The sequence below is a fragment of the Notolepis coatsorum genome, assembly GCF_963971535.1.
Source record: "Notolepis coatsorum genome assembly, chromosome: 8".
NCBI lineage: Eukaryota > Metazoa > Chordata > Actinopteri > Aulopiformes > Paralepididae > Notolepis > Notolepis coatsorum.
The window spans coordinates 66,892,841-66,914,324 of NC_140172.1; the positions used below are offsets into that span (position 1 = coordinate 66,892,841).

At 42.0% G+C, this 21,484-nt stretch overlaps 1 protein-coding gene across 1 annotated transcript in view; it reads left to right on the top strand.

Annotated features, from left to right (window-relative positions):
• Positions 1 to 21,484, top strand: part of ar (androgen receptor) — a 224,294-nt gene that overhangs the window by 110,787 nt on the left and 92,023 nt on the right. Inside the window, exon 5 of the mRNA XM_084319697.1 lies at positions 5,893 to 6,037. Coding sequence (XP_084175823.1) covers positions 5,893 to 6,037 — 145 coding nt within the window. The remainder of the gene's footprint in view (positions 1 to 5,892; positions 6,038 to 21,484) is intronic.

The window sequence follows — 21,484 nt, forward strand, 5'->3', positions numbered from 1 at the left end:
GAAACCTATGAAGCACAGTTCGTCCAAGTGCAAACTCGAAAAAAGACAATATGCATAACAGTCAATGCGAAGTTCAGGGGCCGGCTCACCATCCTCGGACGGGGGGGACGTTGTGTCGCGTCGAAGGAACCTCTCCACCTCGGACGCCGATGTGAATAGGTGGTTGCAGGAGACAGCTCCGCGGCCCTTCTTGATCTTCAGAGTTGCAGGGTATATTAGGTCGACTTCTATGCCCTTCTCCCGAGCAATTCCCATAGCCTTAGAGAAGGCCCTGCGACGTCTAGCGGTATGTTCGCTGAAGTCCGCGGCGAATCTGAGGGTATAATTACCCACTTTTGGAGTGTGTTTTCTGGCCTCTCGTAGAATAGCCTGACGTGTAGGGAACCGCAGGCAGCAAAAGATAAAAGCGCGTGGACGTTCGCCCTTCTCCGGGGGGCTGTTCCTAAATATTCGATGTGCCCGCTCAATCTCCGGTTTAGGGATGGTCGGAAACCATTGTGGAATCATCTTTTCAAGATAAAGAATCGGCGCATCGTCTTCAATGTCTTCGTAAATTCTAACGTTGCACCTTCTAAAAAAGGAATTTATCTTCAATCTCCGAGATCTCTGTGGAGTTGGTTTCAGTTATGACCGCCACCTCTGCCATCCTTTCTTCCACTCTAGAGAGCCGCGTGGTCGCGCTAGCTACCTCCACCTGGAGCGAGTCCAGTCTGTTGGTTAGCTGGAGCATGCTAGCCTCGAGCTCATCACGGAACAAAGACCTGATACATTCAACGTCCACCTCATTTAATGTCCCCTTCTTGTTCGATATTTGTTTCGTCATCCCTGTGATGTATTATGTGAAAGTATGTCATAAAATTAATGTCGTAATTAATATATAAGTGAAGTGGTCGCGGAGCTCGGAAAAACTATGCCGCCATCCGATCTGAGCGTAAACCGGAAGTCCGCCTCGCGCAAATTCTAAGATACAGAGGCACATCAAAACTACAATTCAAAATGGTCGTTCCTCGTTGCGTCATTACGCTCTCCGTTGTTGTCTGCTTCTCCGTACACCCGGAAGTGTTTAACAGGGTCGGCTTTTGTTGACACCGGAGGCTACTAGGCTAGCATGTCGCCTATTTATATTTATATTATTATACATCGTCAAAAACATAACGACCGAACCTGAAATTCGAAATTTAACAGCGATATATTGTAGATTTAATACACCATTTAACCAAAACTCATGGTATCTTAACAAACACAACAAATGTCCCGCCGTTATATCTACCTGCTTATCTATGATGATTAACCCAAATAGATCGCTTTCAGGAATGGAAATGACCGTAGGCTTAGCCTGAGCTTGGAATTATGAACATTATAACGATACTCTGGTAAATCTTATCACTTACCAGCATCTCGGTCCTAGCTTCCCGCCTATTTGCAGAAAAAACACAGAACAGATTCGAACCAAGTAGCGTTTCCTAATAAGCCTAATAAGTCTAATAAGCCTACGTATCTTACCTTGTTGCCTATATTTTAGTCGGCACCAGCTCGACTGGGGATAGCACTCCAACAACCCAGGTGCCTATATTTTGGTCTGTACCGACTCGACCGGGGATAGCACTCCAACCCAGCAAATCCTCTCAGAACCGCCTGATAAGGACCGGGATAACGCGTTTCTCCCATAACAGTTTACAATACAGACCAAATACTCAATGCACGTCACTCTACTACTCAGCCATGATCTCAATATTAATATACACCGTAGATGCTCAAGCGTGCGCAGAGAAAGAGGGGGAATGCACCAATGCATTCCAATAAGGCCGGATAACTACTCCCTTTTTCTCTATGCATGAGAGCGAAACACAGTTGCACAAGCACAAAAGTTTGCGACGCCAAATTGTAGGATATATCAATAGTAGGAATTGAGTCAAATGATTTACTCACTCTGTGGGTCCGGTTAATAACAAGGTTTATTAGCCAGATAGATCAAATATATACAAGGTAGTTAGAGAGAATGGCTGAGGCTTCCGCCCAGGTAATCAGCTGAAATTGCCCAGGTAGAGAAGAACGAATCTTGTGAGGAGGGGGTCTTTATAGTGTGAAGGGGGAGGGGGGGATCCAGGAGAGGGGACAAAGGAGAAGGGAGGGGGATGTCTTTACATGAAAGTTAGGGGCTCCTCACAATATATTATTCCACATACCCATTCCTCAAGGCTCTCCACATTGCCAGGGTGTAAATGGCATTGGACCTTTTTTCCTCCAGAGAGAACACACACTGTCCATTACTGTTCTCATGTGCAGGATGAGCCGAGTGGATGTGTTCGCGCTTTTCCCACGTCATGTCTCTTTGACGCTTTTCCTCCGTTCGCCTGTTGGTGAGAATAAAACAGAATAATAATAATAATAATAATAATAATAATAATAATAATAATAATAATAATAATAATAATAATAATAATAATAATAATAATAATAATAATAATAATAACTGGACTTTGAAGAAGTCTTTATTCGTCATGCAGTGACACACACATGCGATGGGCGGCACACACACAGGAACACACACATGCAATAATTTTTTGGGTCGCCTATGAGATTGAGTCTCTGCGCTTGACCCATCCCATCGTCCTTCCCCCCAAGGGCAGCCGGGAGCAGATAGGGGCGTCGGCGAGGTACCGCGCTCCAGGGACCAATCCAAGTGCTCCTGTCCATCTTCTTCAGGGACACGACAGCATTAGCGATCTGTTGTGCATGTTTTTGCATTGGGTTTATCTTATCGGGAGGGGAAACCCTTACGAGCACGGGGAGAACATGCAAACTCCACACGGGAGATACCCCACCTGGGTACCTGGCAACATGGAAACCTGGTCCCCAAGCGGGAATAGAACCCTGGACCTTCTAGCTGTGAGGCGACAGTGTTACCCACTACACCATCGTGCCGCCTGACACTTGGTCAGACACTGACGAAGTGAATGCACCATAGTTGCCAGAGCCGATTCAGACACTGAATTCAGCTCTGCTATGGGAACTATTCAAAATGCACAGGCCCCTTCTACCACCACGGTTTATTAAGCTGGAAAATAGCTTGTATTTCAACAATGGCCTTTTTTCAGTCCGTTTGACAGAAAGTTGGTGCATCCTACACGGAAGGTGTATGCTTCAGCGATCTCCATCTGTCATGAATGGTTTGGTGATAAACCAGCTTTTAGCCAACCCTTGGCTGTTCACACTAGAAGAGCGGGAACCTGGCTGTTCACTCCAGAAGAGCAGGAGCCTGGCTGTTAGCTCCAGAAGAGCAGGAGCCTGGCTGTTCACACCAGAAGAGCAGGAGCCTGGCTGTTCACACCAGAAGAACAGGAGCCTGGCTGTTCACTCCAGAAGAGCAGGCGCCTGGCTGTTCACACCAGAAGAGCAGGAGCCTGGCTGTTCACACCAGAAGAACAGGAGCCTGGCTGTTCACACCAGAAGAGCAGAAGCCTGGCTGTTCACACCAGAAGGGCAAGAGCCTGGCTGTTCACTCCAGAAGAACAGGAGCCTGGCTGTTCACTCCAGAAGAACAGGAGCCTGGCTGTTCACTCCAGAAGAACAGGAGCCTGGCTGTTCACTCCAGAAGAGCAAGAGCCTGGCTGTTCACACCAGAAGAACAGGAGTCTGGCTGTTCACTCCAGAAGAGCAGGGGCCTGGCTGTTCAAACCAGAAGAGCAAGAACCTGGCTGTTCACTCCAGAAGAGCAAGAACCTGGCTGTTCACTCCAGAAGAGCAGGCGCCTGGCTGTTCACACCAGAAGAGCAGGAGCCTGGCTGTTCACTCCAGAAGAGCAGGAGCCTGGCTGTTCACACCAGAAGAGCAGGAGCCTGGCTGTTCACTCCAGAAGAACAGGAGTCTGGCTGTTCACTCCAGAAGAGCAGGGGCCTGGCTGTTCACACCAGAAGAACAGGAGCCTGGCTGTTCAAACCAGAAGAGCAAGAACCTGGCTGTTCACTCCAGAAGAGCAAGAACCTGGCTGTTCACTCCAGAAGAGCAAGAACCTGGCTGTTCACTCCAGAAGAGCAGGCACCTGGCTGTTCACACCAGAAGAGCAGGAGCCTGGCTGTTCACTCCAGAAGAACAGGAGCCTGGCTGTTCACACCAGAAGAGCAGGAGCCTGGCTGTTCACTCCAGAAGAACAGGAACCTGGCTGTTCACTCCAGAAGAACAGGAGCCTGGCTGTTCACTCCAGAAGAACAGGAACCTGGCTGTTCACTCCAGAAGAACAGGAACCTGGCTGTTCACTCCAGAAGAACAGGAGCCTGGCTGTTCACTCCAGAAGAACAGGAACCTGGCTGTTCACTCCAGAAGAACAGGAGCCTGGCTGTTCACTCCAGAAGGGCAAGAACCTGGCTGTTCACTCCAGAAGAACAGGAGCCTGGCTGTTCACTCCAGAAGGGCAAGAACCTGGCTGTTCACTCCAGAAGAACAGGAGCCTGGCTGTTCACACCAGAAGCCACTTCTCCATGCCAGTCAACAATAGATTATATGTCTCTGCTCCAATCACATGTAGAGGCGCTCACAGAGAAAATAGACCAGGCGCTGAAACGATCACTGAAGCTTGGGTGTTTCTGGTGTCAGGGCCACCGTGTTGATAGGGTGTCCGGTGTGTCTCTGGTGTCAGGGCCACCGTGTTGATAGGGTGTCCGGTGTGTCTCTGGTGTCAGGGCCACCGTGTTGATAGGGTGTCCGGTGTGTTTCTGGTGTCAGGGCCACCGTGTTGATAGGGTGTCCGGTGTGTCTCTGGTGTCAGGGCCACCGTGTTGATAGGGTGTCCGGTGTGTCTCTGGTGTCAGGGCCACTGTGTTGATAGGGTGTCTGTACATACCTGCATATAATCCTTTTTACATAACTGTAGATACTATATCTATATTAGGGGTGGGAATCACCAGTTTCATCACGATACGATACGATATAGATTATTTGGACAACAATACGATATTTGCCGATATCACAAAGTCTGCCACGATATGATACGATACGATTCGATTCAGGTGCCTATGATCGATATGAGACAATATCATGTGCCCATTTAACACAATCAGTAACATTTATATCAACTCAAAAAAGGAAACGAAAATATAATTTGACATTTAAATTTGTTAGCTCTTCCAGACATTTAAATGAAAAACAATATATTGTTTTTAATACAAATAGACCTCCTGTTCACTGTAAAGTGCCACATTTTGATATATTTTGATATACTTTCAAATGTTCACATCCTATTAAAATAAACTTGAAATAACTTAAGTTACATTTTTTGGAACTCACAACACACAACCTAAAACCCCTCCCTACCTCTCTCTCCCAAACCGTTCCTACAACAATTGTTTTATGTTGCATGGTCATGTATACATTTATTATGTATTATATTTTATACAGTTTAAATATCAACATTATCTGGTCATCCTCAGTAAATACTATCAAACTCCTCTGACCTCATCTGGTCTGGGACGCGAATGCACACACACACACAGAAAGGGAGAATGGTTATAGCAGACTTAATGATTTTTTTATATTTCAGCTAATGACGTTAAATGTTTATTATCATCAACTATCCAGTTCATTTTTATAGCATAACGTTTAGCTATTTAAAATCAACGTAGATAGTGGGAGACTTGCTGTACAAATTAATCATACAACTCTGTACATACATCTGATTAGCACTATTACTCAATAGTACTAACTTATTTTTTATATTTGTCATCACCTGTACATTGCACAGTCACATTTGCACTCTGGTTAGATGCCAAACCTCTTTTCGTTGTACTGTACTTGTGCTGTATGACAATACATTTTATTCTAATCTAATCTAACTATCTCACATCTGAAGATATACAAAAATATTATTATAATTAAAAAATGTTTGTAATTCTTTAGGTTTTAGAAACCTATACCTGGAGGACCAGATGACAGTCATTCAACATTCGTGGATGGGAGTGATGGTGTTTGCCTTGGGGTGGAGGTCCTATAAGAATGTCAACACCAAGATGCTTTACTTCGCCCCTGATCTGGTGTTTAACGAGTAAGTGCTGCTATGAAATCATGCAGTCATCTCATCAATTACCTCTGCAGTTATCTCATCAATTACCTCTGTAGTTATCGCATCAATTACCTCTGCAGTTATCTCATCAATTACCTCTGCAGTTATATCTTCAATGACCTCTACAGTTATTTAATAAATTACCTCTGATTATCTAATCAATTACCTCTGATTATCTCATCAATTACCTCTAGTTATCTCATCAATGACCTCTAGTTATCTAATCAATTACCTCTGATTATCTCATCAATTACCTCTGATTAACTCATCAATTACCTCTGCAGTTATCTCATCAATTACCTCTGCAGTTACCTCTTCAATTACCTCTGTAGTTATCACATCAATTACCTCTGATTATCTCATCAATTACCTCTGCAGTTATCTCATAAATTACCTCTGCAGTTACCTCTTCAATTACCTCTGCAGTTATCTCATAAATTACCTCTGCAGTTAACTCTTCAATTACCTCTGCAGTTATTGAATCAATTACCTCTGATTATCTAATAAATTGCCTCTGATTATGTCATCAATTACCTCTAGTTATCTCATCAATGACCTTTAGTTATCTAATCAATTACCTCTGATTATCTCATCAATTACCTCTGCAGTTATCTAGGCAATTACCTCTGCAGTTATCTCATCAATTACCTCTGATTAGCTCATCAATTACCTCTGCAGTTACCTGTTACACACACACACACACACACACACACACACACACACACACACACAAACTCACACAGGTACACACACAAATACACACACACACACAAATGCATACACACACACAATTTTTTTTTTAACATATGACAGTTAATTATGACATATGACATATTAATTGTGTACAGTGTAATTCAGTTGAGAGAGGTACTGTACAGTTTAGTACAGTATTAGTAAAATATGTTATTGAAATTCAAACAGAGCATCTCCGTGGAATTAAATAATTATAATGATAATAAATACGACACTATTTGTATCATTAACAATTATGTTTTACATTTATAGTCATGACTCAACGAACCATGTCAGAAAATAAATAAATAAATAAGAACTAAACAGATCACCGTGGATATAGCTATAGTGGAATAGACTATTAACACTTTGATTGCCCAAGGTTAAATTCATGATATACCATCCCTTGCCGGCTCTATTTAACATGGAGAAGTTCCCCTTCTTTGCAGGGCTATAACTTTTTAAATTCTATTGCTAGATTGCCATTATTAGGGCCCATTCAATGTCCTATATGTATTGTTCATGGTGTAGCAACGTTAAACTTTTTCATTCACATATTCATACTAAAATATGGTCTAAAGTATAAGTATGTTTTCATCTCTTTCTGCAGCTTTCTCCAGAACGTGATTTATAGCCCCAAATGCATTATATTGATGATCAAATACAGTTTGGTAGGAATCTGTGCGAGATCAAAAATTTCAACTGGACGTACTTCTAGAATTTACTACACGTTATCTGATGTTGACCGGATGGGCGAGGGGGCGTTTATAATTCCGTGGGCAACATTATACCATTCATCTAATGTCGGTCATATGTTCATCATAGCAGTTTATATCGAACACGGTAATACTACACGCTAAAACTCACCCCAGTCTCCTCGGGCCGTTGGGCGATCAGCGCGGAGTAGACAGTTTTCCATTATGGGATGTTGAAATGCCCGATCTATTTCCAGGTTGTATAATAGTATATACGTCCAAATCATGTTGTTTTTTCGAGTTATTTCCACCGATCGATGTTGACTGTGTGAAGACAGAGTCTCTCTAACATTAGCGAGTGCCCGGACCCCATATGGAGTGAGTCCTGCCAGTTCAAAGGTTGATATCCGGTTTCGATCTGCCGATCAACCACCAGATGGCGCTCTTGAACCGCTAGAGGGTTGAGAGGAGATCAGCACTGTGTGTCAAGGCTCCGGAACGGAAATATGATTTCGATCACAGATTTTTGAAATATTGATATCAAAGACGAGTTACGGCGTCCTCGGCAACTTGAGCATGGCGGGGAATGACGAGTTCCGGCGTTTTCGGCAGTTAAAGTGTTATTCCATATACCGTCTTGTTATTATGATATTATTTATTGTTGGTTTTATTTATTTATTACATTGCTTGCGCACATCTAAGAGCCAGTGTAGAAACGGCTTGATTGTATGTTACTATTGTACTTACATTTGCACTCTGGTTGGATTGTATTGTACTTGTGCTGTATGATGACAATACATTTGAATCTAATCAAATTTTGGGAGATTATATAAAGATAATGTGAAGATACTGTACATATGCTTGTCAAGAGCCAATCGCGCAGTCGTTCATTATTGACATTACTAAATGAGATGTCATGCTAATATGTCATGTTCTACAGTAGGACTTACTACTATAATACATAATAAAACAAGTCATTAGAATAATAGAAGCCTACTTTGCTGGAACGATTAATTTTGCACGTATACAGTATGTGTGTGTGTGTGTGTTCGCTCGCTGAGGCTGCCTCACTAAGCCATTTGTACACGCATTTATTTATTTATGGAGCATTTATTTATCCACTCTGGTAGGGCTGGACGGTATGGTCTACAATTTATATCACGGTATAATTTGAAGCATAGACGATAACGGTATATATCACGGTATATTCATTTATCTTAAAATGTCTATATAAATGCTTCTGAAGGGTTAAAACACTGGTATGGCAGCCAGGTATGCGTTGGTCATGGGACGTGGTTGCACTCCGTGCAGAGTAAGATTTGAGGAGAAGTGCGTGCACACAGGAATGCGTTGCACTCGCCAACTCGCACACCCACCTGGGCTACTTTGCATATCAATAGCGCCGGTCGTCAGGTGTGTTAAATACGTTCTCAGATACATTCACACCTAACTTGTGAATCATATGTGTTACATTCCATTCGTAGAGGCAATTAGGCACTGTCTTTAGTCTGTGCTCAAGCGAGGGGACATTTATGCGCATGCGCGGGAGCGCGTGCGCGCGCCGGGAGCGTGCACGTGGCGCCATTAGCGTGCATGCAATCACAGTTGATATCAGGAACGCACCGCTGATGGCAGCTATTGCTGTACTCTTGTATTACTACTATTATTACTGTATTACATATTTCACATAGTACAGAGGTATTTTAAGAAAATTTATTGTGCAAAACTGCAATAGAAAAATGCAAAACCTTTTCTCAAGTTACTTCCATCTCTGAAAAACACTTTTTTCATGAAATACAATAAAATCAAGCAGCACAAAGTGAAAATAAAAACTACAGCAGGACAGGAGGTTTCTTTCCCTTAAACAACTCAAACACAATACAACTCCAACATAACTTAACTTTAGTGTACATGTTTGACAACGTAGAGAGAGAGAGAGAGAGAGAGAGAGAGAGAGAGAGAGAGAGAGAGAGAGAGATGTAATAGGTTTGAGTTTGAGGTTTGAGCTTCCTACGATGCCGTAGGTGATGATGTCACACCAGGATGTTAGAAACGAGAGCAGCCCGATGGATAAAGCGATATAAAGGAATGAATAGCCAAATAAATGTGAAGTTATCTTTGAACCTCTGTTTTCAAGCCTCTTCAATATACCCCCCCCCTTTCCTCACTAATGGAACTGGTGCCGCAGTCACGTTAGAACGTTAGCTTAGTGGCTAACGTGAGTTAGCTTAGCAGCTAACATTAGCCCCGTTGCTGCACTAAGCAAGTCTCCTATCAGCCTCCTTAGCCAAATTGAAATGCCAAAACTATATGTCAAGGTCCGTGAGCAAGTGGAGAAAAACTCAGTACAATTAAACACTATGCAAATGCAGAGTGAATCGTCAAGTAACGTTAACGTCATTGCTACTGCTGTGACTAGCTGCTCATACCGGTCACAAGGTATAGTCAAAATCCATACCGTAGCGCAAATTCATACCGTTTATACCGTATACTGTTCATACCGTCCACCCCTACACTCTGGTTGGATGGTGTATTGTACTTGTGCTGTATAATAACAATATATTTGAATCTAATCTCATTTTGAGATCAGTCGCAAATCACTTCCACGTTACCTGTTGAATGGATCAGTATGGTGCAGGGCAAAGCCAAACCTCTGCTGTTTTGCACGTGCCTCATTCGCCTAAGGAGTGAATATATAAGGAGCTGGCGGGGCGTGTCTGTATGCAAATTCAATCAATGAGAATGCGCATTTCAGTTTAAGAATGAGTGACGTATTGAATTTGTGAGAACCCAGCTACGAAGATTTTGGCCACATACATAGACCGTTTCACATGCTCAGGAATCCGGAGGAGGATTTTCGTCAATCTGTTGGTACGAAATTTTTACCAAGATATTTACAAAGGTACTTACGAACACGTTCGAGAATGAGGACCTATGTTTCCAGCTTAGTTTTGTTTCATTGCAGTGGCACGCTTAACACTTTCTGTGCCACGCTGTTTGGTTAATTTACCTTTAGAATGCCGGACTTTCTAATAATAATAATAATAATAATAGATCAAATTTCTATAGCGCCTTTCATGAAACCCAAGGTCGCTTCACAATCACAACAAAAAATAGGGCTAGGGAAGTAGGGAAAAAAGGGGGGGATAAGGGCAGGTAGGGCTGGGCGATATGGCCAAAAATGATATCGCGATAACGATATCGATAACAATATCATATCACTTGATAAAAAAAAATCGAGTATTAAAAAAGAAATGTTTATTTTTTTATTTTTTTGTTTTATTAAACAACAGATGTATGTTTATTTTGCAGCAATTCTTTGTCGTTGCCGCCATCTTTAGTGTTACATCCCCTCACACTCCAGTTCTCAGGCTGCAGCTGGTTTGAAAGCGAAAGTAAACCGGCTTCTCTGCTGGCTGTGGCTCCAGGGGAGTTGAACAGTTCTGGCTCTGCTAGTTTCTTTTCTATCTTTTGGCGCTTTTTTGGTGGACCGTGACTCATGACTGGAGACTAGCTTTGCTAGCACACATAGCCTACTGTGTACAGACGGTTTCAAACTGTATTTTAAATTAGAAAGCAAACAAAATAAATGGACAAGAGAAAAATAAATCTCAATTTGGTCAGTATTGTCATTTGGACAAGCAAAGCCATTACTTTAAGTTGCAGGCAAGAAATACAAGTCTGTCCACTGTCTCTGGTTATAAAACTGCCCTGTTGCAGGTCACAAAAAAAATAAAATCGATATATTTATTTTTTCGATCTTTTTTTTTTCCGATATCGATTATTAAAATATATCGCGATAATTATCGTTATCGCTATATCGCCCAGCCCTAAGGGCAGGTAAGGGATAATGAACCTAATCTAATCTAAACTAACTAATGGGGGAAAGCCTTGGTGAAGAGGTGTGTTTTGAGAGCATTTTTGAAGGTGTCCAGGGTTGGGGCGTTGCGGATTTCAGGGGGGAGAGAGTTCCAGAGGGTAGGGGACGCCACGCTGAAGGCTCTGTCACCGAAAGTCCGCAACCTGGTGCAAGGGATGGAGAGGAGACCCAGATCAGAGGATCATAGGTTCTGGGATGGAGTGTGCTGGTGGAGGAGATCAGACAGGTATCGGGGGGCGAGGGCATGGAGGGACTTGTAGGTGAGGAGCAGGAGTTTGAAAGAGATGCAGAACTTGACTGGGAGCCAGTGGAGGTGGATGAGGGTGGGGGTGATGTGCTGCCAGGGCTTGGTGTGAGTGAGAACCCTGGCAGCTGAGTTCTAGTCGTTTCCTTGGTCGCTGCACTATGTTTGCGAAGCTGTGTTTGTGTTCTGTATTATAGCTGTAGAGACACAGTGTGGCCCATTTTGACAAACATTATATATTTTTTTTGAACAAATGTTTTTTATTTTCCCTTTTTTAACATAAAACTAGACACACAATACATTAACAGTAGAAATCCACGATAAATCACAGGACAATGACCGACATAATAATAACAATAATGACAGTCCAGTACTTAAATCAAAATAAATGTAGATTCAAAGACATACACATAATAAATACAATACAATACAATACATATGCTCTTGCTTGCTCTTCCTCACTCTTTCCTTCTCCTTCCCTTCCCCCCCACCCCCCCTCAGGACCCCCTCTTGGACTATCCATCCATTATTCCGTTTACCACCAGGGATTACAAGTTCATATGCTATCCTTTATCTTCTCCACCACATCTAACCAGATTGCTATGCTGGCTTCATTAACCCATACCTATTAGAGGGTGGGAGAAGCTGGCGGGGTGGGTCCGGGTCGTTGTAAACAGCGACTCCTACAGTTCGGTCGGGGCGCCTGCTAAGCGCGGATAGGACCTGAGTGGGATAGTGTGATCCTTCCACACGCTACGCCCTCTCAGGGAGGATCCGCGCTGCCAGGTGAAAAGAAGCGGTTGATTGGCTGGACGTGTGTCGGAGGAAGCACGTGATAGCCTCCACTCTCCCAGATGATCTGACTGTGGGGGGTAAGTGCGCAGCGACCAGGAAGGGGATTGGGAATTGGCATACGACTAACATTGGGATGGGAGAAAATCGGAGGAAAATGGAGGGGAAAAAAAAAAATTCATATGCTATCCTTTATCTTCTCCACCACATCTAACCAGATTGCTATACTGGCTTCATTAACACCTAAAATTCGTGCGGTAGATATCTCTAGATAAATCACATCGAGATAGGTAAGAACCCATACCTTCCGACACAATTTATCCGGTTGAATCCAGCATGATGCTATCAGCTTTTTGGCAGCCGTAAGACCGGACAAAATTAGTCTCTTTACATGTACAGAGGTTGATAACTGAGAAACATCATTTAACAACAATACAGAAGGCAGTACAGGTATGGTCAGAAATAAAAATTCTGATAATTGAGTGGTTACTTCTTTTCAGAATATCTTAACAGGAGGGCATTCCCAATACATATGCATAAATGTACCAATATCACCGTTTAAACACAAGGAGCATCGAGGGTCTTGTTTAAGTCCCATTAGGTGCAAACGTCTAGGAGTTAAGTAAGTCCTATGAATAAAATTAAGACTAATCTGTTGATGATCTGGGTTGCGTGATGACAGCCGAACGTTTGCCCAGACTTCATCCCAATCAAAATCTACTTCCAAGTTTGGTATATCCTTCCTCCAAACTAAGTCTAGGGACTCCATGAGCCCTTAAAGCTGCTCTTAATTGTAGATAGAAATAATAAGTGGAGCTGGTGAGGTTAAATTTGTTAGATATATCTTGATAGCTGCAGAAACCCCGGTCGTCGAAGATATCCCCCAATGTATGTATGCCCTTCTTTTCCCATTTGGGAAATCTTATAGGTTGTTGTGCAATAAGGAGTAAATTGTTATTAAATAAGGGAGAATGACTATGCCATTTATGTTGGTTAGTAAATTTTTTCTGTGTGTCACGCCATATCCGGATCACATGTGTAATAGGTTGTTTGCAGGTGACGTCATTCGCTCTAGTGTAAAGCCTTGAAAAACTGACTATACGTTTCTGATCCTTGCTTCACTCTTGGACACTGGACTGTGGAACTCTCAGGTGTTTGTTTCTCTATAAGACAGATATTGCACAGCTTTAAAGTGAAACTTGGAACATATTATTGCACAGGTATTTTGCATTCAGTACTGTACACCTCTGCTCACCTGTCCTCCCTGCAATGGCATGATCTAGTTTTTGCTTCTTAGATTTTGCAGATGAAAAGTCTATCATCGCAACTGGAGCGGCAGGAATCTGAAAGCGCGAGAGGCATAGAGAATATAAACGTTTTAAATGTACCCCTACATACAGCTCACACTGAAACAAAAGTAAATTACGTGCATTTGATTACCTTTTTGACATGTGATGGCATTAACCACTTGCACTTTTCCATGGTGCAGGACTCAGTCTCTCTCATTTTAACACCCACTTCAATGGCGAACAGAACTGCTCCAACATGCGAGCAGGATTCTGACAATCTGTTGGTAGATTTGTAGATCTGGTATGTCATAAATGTCTAGAGATGCAACAGTACAGTAACTGTCTACCTGTATGTCATGATGAATTGAAAATGGGGGACCCTGATGTAAACAAGACGAAAGTCTGGCCACCATCAGACACCTTCATGGCATCTAGTTAGCATCATTTTACAACAGCGATATGTAGTTAAACATGCCTTGCATTATTATGATGACTTACCCAGCCATACAATCACAATGTGCTGTGACAACTTCTCCATTTCGTTTCGCCACGATCCACGTTTTTAGCGGTGTTGCACCAGACCTCTGAGAATGGTTGACCTAGTGGCAAGGTAGAAAATAGTAGCTAGCGTTTAGCGCATAGCCTGACTGACGCCAGTGGTGTATCCATGTACATTAGAGTTGAAATAGCAATATAAAAGAGTGATTCTCAAGTAGATTTACTCACCCGCGCAAAAACAAGACGACAGTCATTCAATGCTGCTTTTGATCCGAGGTCATTTACCCAACCACACACCAAATAGTTATAAGCCTCCAGACTCTTGTATGCCTTCATCTGGCTAGCCGTGTAGTAGGAGGTCTGGAGGACGAGGTAATTGGTTATATCAATCGCCTCAACGCCAGGCAAATCGGTCAAGACGCGAGAAAAATCGATTTTCCTCAGCGTGTATGGATCATATCCAATATGTTTTGATATTTTCTGATGATACCTAGTGCGTGTAGGCTCATCCAACGCTTTTGCGTATTGACTTTCCATTGTTTTGAATCACTGTTCTTGACTTCCTGCCCCCCAGGTGAGTTTCGCGCGTCATCAAAATCACGTGACTGCAAACAAGCTATAAGAGGGCCAAATTTCAAGTTGCATTGCTTAATTGATAAGTTGGTGTATACTATATCCTGCAGTCTATGTGGTGCCAGTATATTCTCCTCTAATGGTCTCCAGGATACAGATGCTTGAGAATCAAACCAGGTGATCAGTGGTCTTAAAGAGAACGCTTTAAAATAGTGGTTGAAGTCTGGAAATGCTAAACCCCCGTCGGCTTTATTTCTCTGTGCAGTGGATCTTTTTATTCGTGGAGGTTTGTTGTTCCAAATAAATGTATATGGCGGAGTGTAATTTTTGCCAGTAACCAACAGGGGGGGGGGGGTAATGGCAACATCGAGCTAAAGAAGTAAATTCTCGGTAAAACATCCATCTTAACTATTGATGCTCGGGCCTGTACTGAGTTTTTTAGTTTTGACCACCTGCCGAAGTCATTTGTGATCCTATCTAGGAATCCGGTATAATTATACTTCACCGTTTGGCATATAGTGGGGAATATTTCAACTCCAAGACATCTAAAGTGTTCTACCATTGGTATATTTACTGGGAGGGAGGTAGCCTTTGCAGTCACATTAAGTGGAAGGAAGGCCGATGTTGGCCAGTTTATCTTAAATCCCAGATTGCCAAAATCATCTATTACCTTGAGAAGATGAGGCAGTGAGGTGGTAGGGTTTTGCATGAACAATATTACATCGTCCGCATATAAACTAATATGATGCTGTGTGCCCTTAATTGAGATCGGCTCTATGGACTGGGATTGTCTTATATACTGTGCCAAAGGCTCTAGGGATAGAGCAAATAGTCCAGGACTAAGAGGACAACCCTGTCTGGACGAACACGACTATAGCTACACCACGAGATCTAGTTCCAAAAGATGAGTAGCTTATGTTTTGATATATTTTATCCGCCAGCTTTACATTGTCAGCCAATAAAAGGTGTGTTTCGCTTAAAAGAGCCACATCAACCTGTTGTCTTTTCATCCATGTAAGCACGCTTTTGTGTTTATGTTGTATATTTAGACCCCCAGTATTCCAAATTAATATATTCAAACTAGCCATAGTCTAAACAGGTTGCAGTATTCCTGTGTGTAATTCATCTGGAATAGCAATTCATAATAGATATATATTCAACTATTGAGGTCCTGTTGAGAGCCGAACTTGAGCATGATAACAAACATATAAAATACACATACATATAATCCCCTATTCCCCCTATTCCTATTTCCCTCCCTCCCTTTAAGGTACACAACCAGTATACCCAAATCGAGCAATTCATCCTTAACTCCCCTATGCAAATTGCCATAGGGTTTAAAACTATCAATTCTACCATTAGTAGAATGTCAACAGTGGCTTGGCCACTCTCCCGTTAAATAAAAGGAGATATAAAATAAAAAAATAAATAAAAAAATATGCCTCAAATATCATAGTATATTCACTTAAACCTTATACGAACTTGTGTAAGTTAAAACACACAGAAGAAATAAAAAAGAAAGGCATTGGAACTAAATAAGAGAAACCTCAAAGAGTAGAGTACATTTACTTAAATCTTAAAAGAACTTGGCTAAGTTAAACACCTAGAGGAAATAAAATGGAAAAGTAGTGGAGCTATTGCAAAAAATAAATAAAAAGAAGGTTTTAAATACGTATATGCAGTTCGTCCCCCAAGCCAGGGGTGGGCGATGTTCCGCTGTGAAGACTGTTGTTTCCTCCGGAGGTGATCTAAGCCGTGTGTATAGTCACAGAACGTTTGTTAAAGTTCTAGAATATTCCAATATGTCAACAACAGGAAAGTGTACACACACAGGGAAAACCTCAGGCCCAACACAATGACTTGCATAAAACTCATAGATCTAGCCAGCCCAGATGTAGCGAACCATTAAAATAAAGTATTCGATACGATATCCAGCGTCACATATTAACCTATTTGTAAATCAAGGTTATCAAAATTTGTGGTAAAAAATAAAAAGGGGGTTTAAATACGTATAGTACGACCCCTAAACCAGGGGTGGGCGATGTTCCGCTGTGAAGACTGTTGTTTCCTCCGGAGGTGATCTAAGCCGTGTGTATAGTCACAGAACGTATATTAAAGTTCTAGAATATTCCAATATGTCAACAACAGGTGTACACACACAGGGAAAACCTCAGGCCCAACACAATGACTTGCATAAAACTCATAGATCTACCCAGCCCAGATGTAGCGAACCATTAAAATAAAGTATTCTATAGACAAACATTACTTGTAGTCCAGCATGGGAATAATAGTTTGTTTCCACACGCTGTAGTTTGTAGTTTATTACACGCTAAACATTGCGCATTTCCAAGATAATACAGTATTTTTTCATAGATCGCGAGATAAAACACGTTATGTGCAGTAAGCCCAAACCGTTCTGGCTGATCCCCTGAAACCCTGAATACTCCCATATCAAAGGTATATGATATGTATATGTATCATCACAAAATCATCAAGGGGGGGGGGGGTTCGTTTTAACTCAAAACTATGATCGCGTTTGCCGAGCATGCTTTCTGTCCGTTGTAACACAGAACTGTGATAGTTAGAAAGACACGTTAGCTTACCTTAGCCAGAAGGTATTCCAAAAGTATAATTCCAAGTGATCGCATCGCCATCGCGATTACCAGTGTATGTCTATACACGTTTCGATGGTCAAAACATCTGAGGTGATGCCATTCAGACCTATGTATTTGCATGACATGAGTTATGGAGGCTCTAAATCAGGGGTCTCAAACTCAATGTACCTGGGCTGCTGGGTGAGGCTGGGCCGCATCAAATATTCCACAAAAAAAGGGTTTCAAGTATTTAAAAGAAAAAGTACAACTGATCCAATCTTCTCACAAACACCAGCATTCTCAGTGGTGTCAGTGGACTCATCCACAGCTATGGAAATGCACTGTGCATTTTTTTTTATTCTATCACAAAGCTGTTTAATCAAATCATCAGCCAGTATTTCAGTTATTCTGGTTGCTGTGCTATCTGAGGAGGATTTGCTTTTGTTTGCCTTCAAACATGGTCTCCATCACTTCAGTCATACATTATTTTATTATTTATGCATCAGAGAATGGCTTCTTGTGTTTAGCCAACACCCATGCCACTGAGTGAGGACTTGGTTGCTTTTTCTCGTTGTAACATAGCTTTAACAATAATTCTGCTTGCAGCTTGATATGATGATTTCATTCCATTTATTTTTCTTAGTTCTTAGTTCTTAGCACTGAATTTTGAGGAAAGGCTGCATCAAAATAACTGTGTTTTGTTTCGTAGTGGCGTTTCAAATTGCCACTCTTCACAAGAGCTACCGTTTCTTGGCATATTAGGCATATTGGTTTGGTGCTGGGACTCAGGATGAACGCATATTTTTCAGTCCATTCACCTTTGAATTGCAGCGATTGTCACTGTCGACTTTTCTTTTACTGGCCATCTTTGAACATGCCATATTTTTCTACTAACTGCCTGCTGGCGAAACTAGGCTACTAGCTACATTTATCTCACGGAGATAAAACTGGGAACGAGGTTACTAGCTACAGTACCTGCCGATTAGACTACCTGTAGATGCGCTGTCAACTCGCTCTGACTCGGACCCGTTGAAAGAGACGACACGCATTCCGTGAAGACCCGCCCTACTCTGCCTCTGATTCGCAGACTGTGGGTGGGGGAAAAAACGCTGACGGGACGCTGAATATGATTGGACCAGAGTAGCCAGACAGACACAGACAGGCAGAGCACTGCTTGCAGAGGAGACAGCGGAGAATTTCGAGGATGCCTGCCATACGCACTGGATATATTTCCCTTCCACTTGGTATCACTCCGAAATCACGTTTCAACCAAGTCACTAACGTAACGTTGCTGGCATGAGCCTGCCCTATGGTAGCTTACAAGTGATAAAATAAATAAAACATCCAACTCGCACAACGACACAGCAAGAAGTTGCGCGCGGGCCGCACTAACACTAAACATTGATGTCAAGTAGGGGGCCGCAAAATATAATCCAGTGGGCCGCAATTGGCCCGCGGGCCGCGAGTTTGAGACCCCTGCTCTAAATAGAGGTACTGATGTTTTTATTAAGATCTAATAGTGACCATGCAAATCCATTTTGAGATATAGTCCATGACCTTATTCACCAATGACAACCAAACCTAGTGTCTTATTCACCAATGACAACCAAACCTAGTGTTGTAGCCTAAGATCGTAGCCTAATCTTGACAAATACTTTCTCTGGAGTCTGTGTACCACATTGGTCACCCAGAGTGAATTACATATTGTCTTTACATTTATATCAACCTCTTGTTTAATTTTAAAATGCTTAGATTAAACACATAATATCAAGGCTCTACGCTAACCTTTTTCCCAAGGAGCATATGTGCTCCTAAATGAAAACATTTAGGAGCACACAAATAAATTTAGGAGCACACAAAAAGGAGCACAGTGAAAATATTTCAAGTAACAGAGTTTAAAAAAAAATATATATATTATAAATGTATATTTGTACTGTGCGTGCATGTGCAAACGGGAACGGGACACACATCTGTGCAATAGCACATACCACCAAAGTCACTGGCCCACTGTGTGCGTGTGTATGTGTATCTGCGTGTGCAAACGGGAATGGGACACAGACATTTGAACTATTAAGTGATTAATGCCTACTGTGGCAAAGTTGTAGCCAACAACTAGGCATAATAAAAAAGCCAGTGACATTGAACAAAAAGGAGACACTGGCATTACCACCAGGGCCATCAGTAGAGGGGACTGTAAGGTGCCTTTTCGGTATACTACCTTTGCTAAAACTGTGTTCTCTGTTAAAGGTGGTAACTACTGGAATAGCCTACCAGTTGTGATTAGAGAGTGCCCCACATACTCCATGTTCAAGACCCATCTTAAACTGCATCTTAAGGCAAACCAGAACTGTGATAATTTTTTATCTGATTTAGTTTATGTAACTTGTTTCTTGTTTTTATTGTTGTTTTTATCATTGATTGTCACAATGCTTTTACCCTAAGCAGGCTATTTATTTATTGAAAGAGTTTTGCTGTCTCCTGGTGTAAATTAGCTCTTGCTACAACCCTGCATGTTTACATTTTGTATTTTGTACTTGATGTTCATTAACATGTGCTGTCCCTATCAAATAAACTATCAAATCAAACTACTGCTACAAAAGTAACAGTCACTTAACTTTAGCTTTTGCCCCTTGTATGCATACAATGCCTATGTTTTGGCTAGTGTTGCTCTTCTAGAAAAATAATCCTTTCAGGGTTGCCTATTGAAATACTGTACACCTCCAGTACAGACACATTGTTTATGAGTTTGCGTGTCAGGTAGACCATTGATTGACAGTCGATTCTGCCAATTACATCACACCGCTTTTACCCACCTCTGCTGTTGATAATGCTATAGCCAAGTTAGCACACACACACATACACAGTGGGCCAGTGACTTTGGTGTAGGGGTGTAACAATGCATCGCAATGCATCGATCCTAAGGGGAAAATTCAACTGCATCGATTTGAAAATGTTAGAATCGATTATCGCAATTTTAATGTGTACACAGTGTTGCTATTCTCATGTCCGTTACAGTCAACACAACGACATACGCTACTGCATCAACGTTATGATTAACAAAGCAAGGCATTCGTTTTGTTGCATTAACGTTATATTACTATTGCTATCGATAAATCTAGGTGTTCTCAAATCTATTGCTATTGGTAAGACTAGAATAAGTTACATAAAACTTAATGTAACTGTCTCGGAAAAGTCTCGCATAGGGCAATGGTGGACTTTCAGGAAGTAAAAAAGCGAATGAGAGCTTCCGATTGGTCATTTCCTTTATTTCCCTTGAAACCAGTCACGTCACTCTACTGTGATTGGACCGTTGGCTTGAGTGCAATGTGGGACTTTTTTTTTGTTTTTTAACGATTTATCAGCAGCGATAAAAAAAAAGCACGACTGAGGCTGTAATCTTCACTCGCACACCGTGTGAGTAATTGATTTTTCCGGTTCGCACACACATATTTCTAGGGGCATATGCGAGCAATATGGTTGCACTGTAGAGCCCTGAATATATATATATATTGCAATACTATCTTTGCATCTGTGGGTTTCTCCGTAACATCATGGCAGGGATGCGCATGCAACCAGGGGACAAAAATCTGGTGGATATTAACTCATTCAGAGCCACGCCCATATGACCAAATTAGGGCTTGTATGCCAGCACTTTAGTCAATGGGAGGACGGGGATATTTGCGAACGCTTAAACTATAACTTAAATTATGGCTATGGGTCTAATACACCCGTCGCTTATCAATGACTTGCTTGCAGTCAACATGTATGAAACGGATTGTTTTTTCATCTGTACATTTCCGTTTTATACCGTTTTGAATAAGAGTATAGTTTTGGAGATTTCTAGTAATTCCAGAGAAAGACACGATAATAGCCCTTTAGTGGAATATACAAAACACGTTGTCAAACGCTAGATTATCGATAGTATATGTGTCCTCATGTACGAAGAGAAGCGGGGTCTGAAAAATCGCTTCTCCGTACTTTGGTTGGCGTGAACCTCACACACACACACACACACGCTCCGATGGCGGAGAAAGGAACATCTGATTACCCCAAGATTCGTAACATAAAGGCCTTACCTCACATCTGAGCAAAAAGATTAATCCAATTCCTGATCGCCATTCCAAATGTAGAA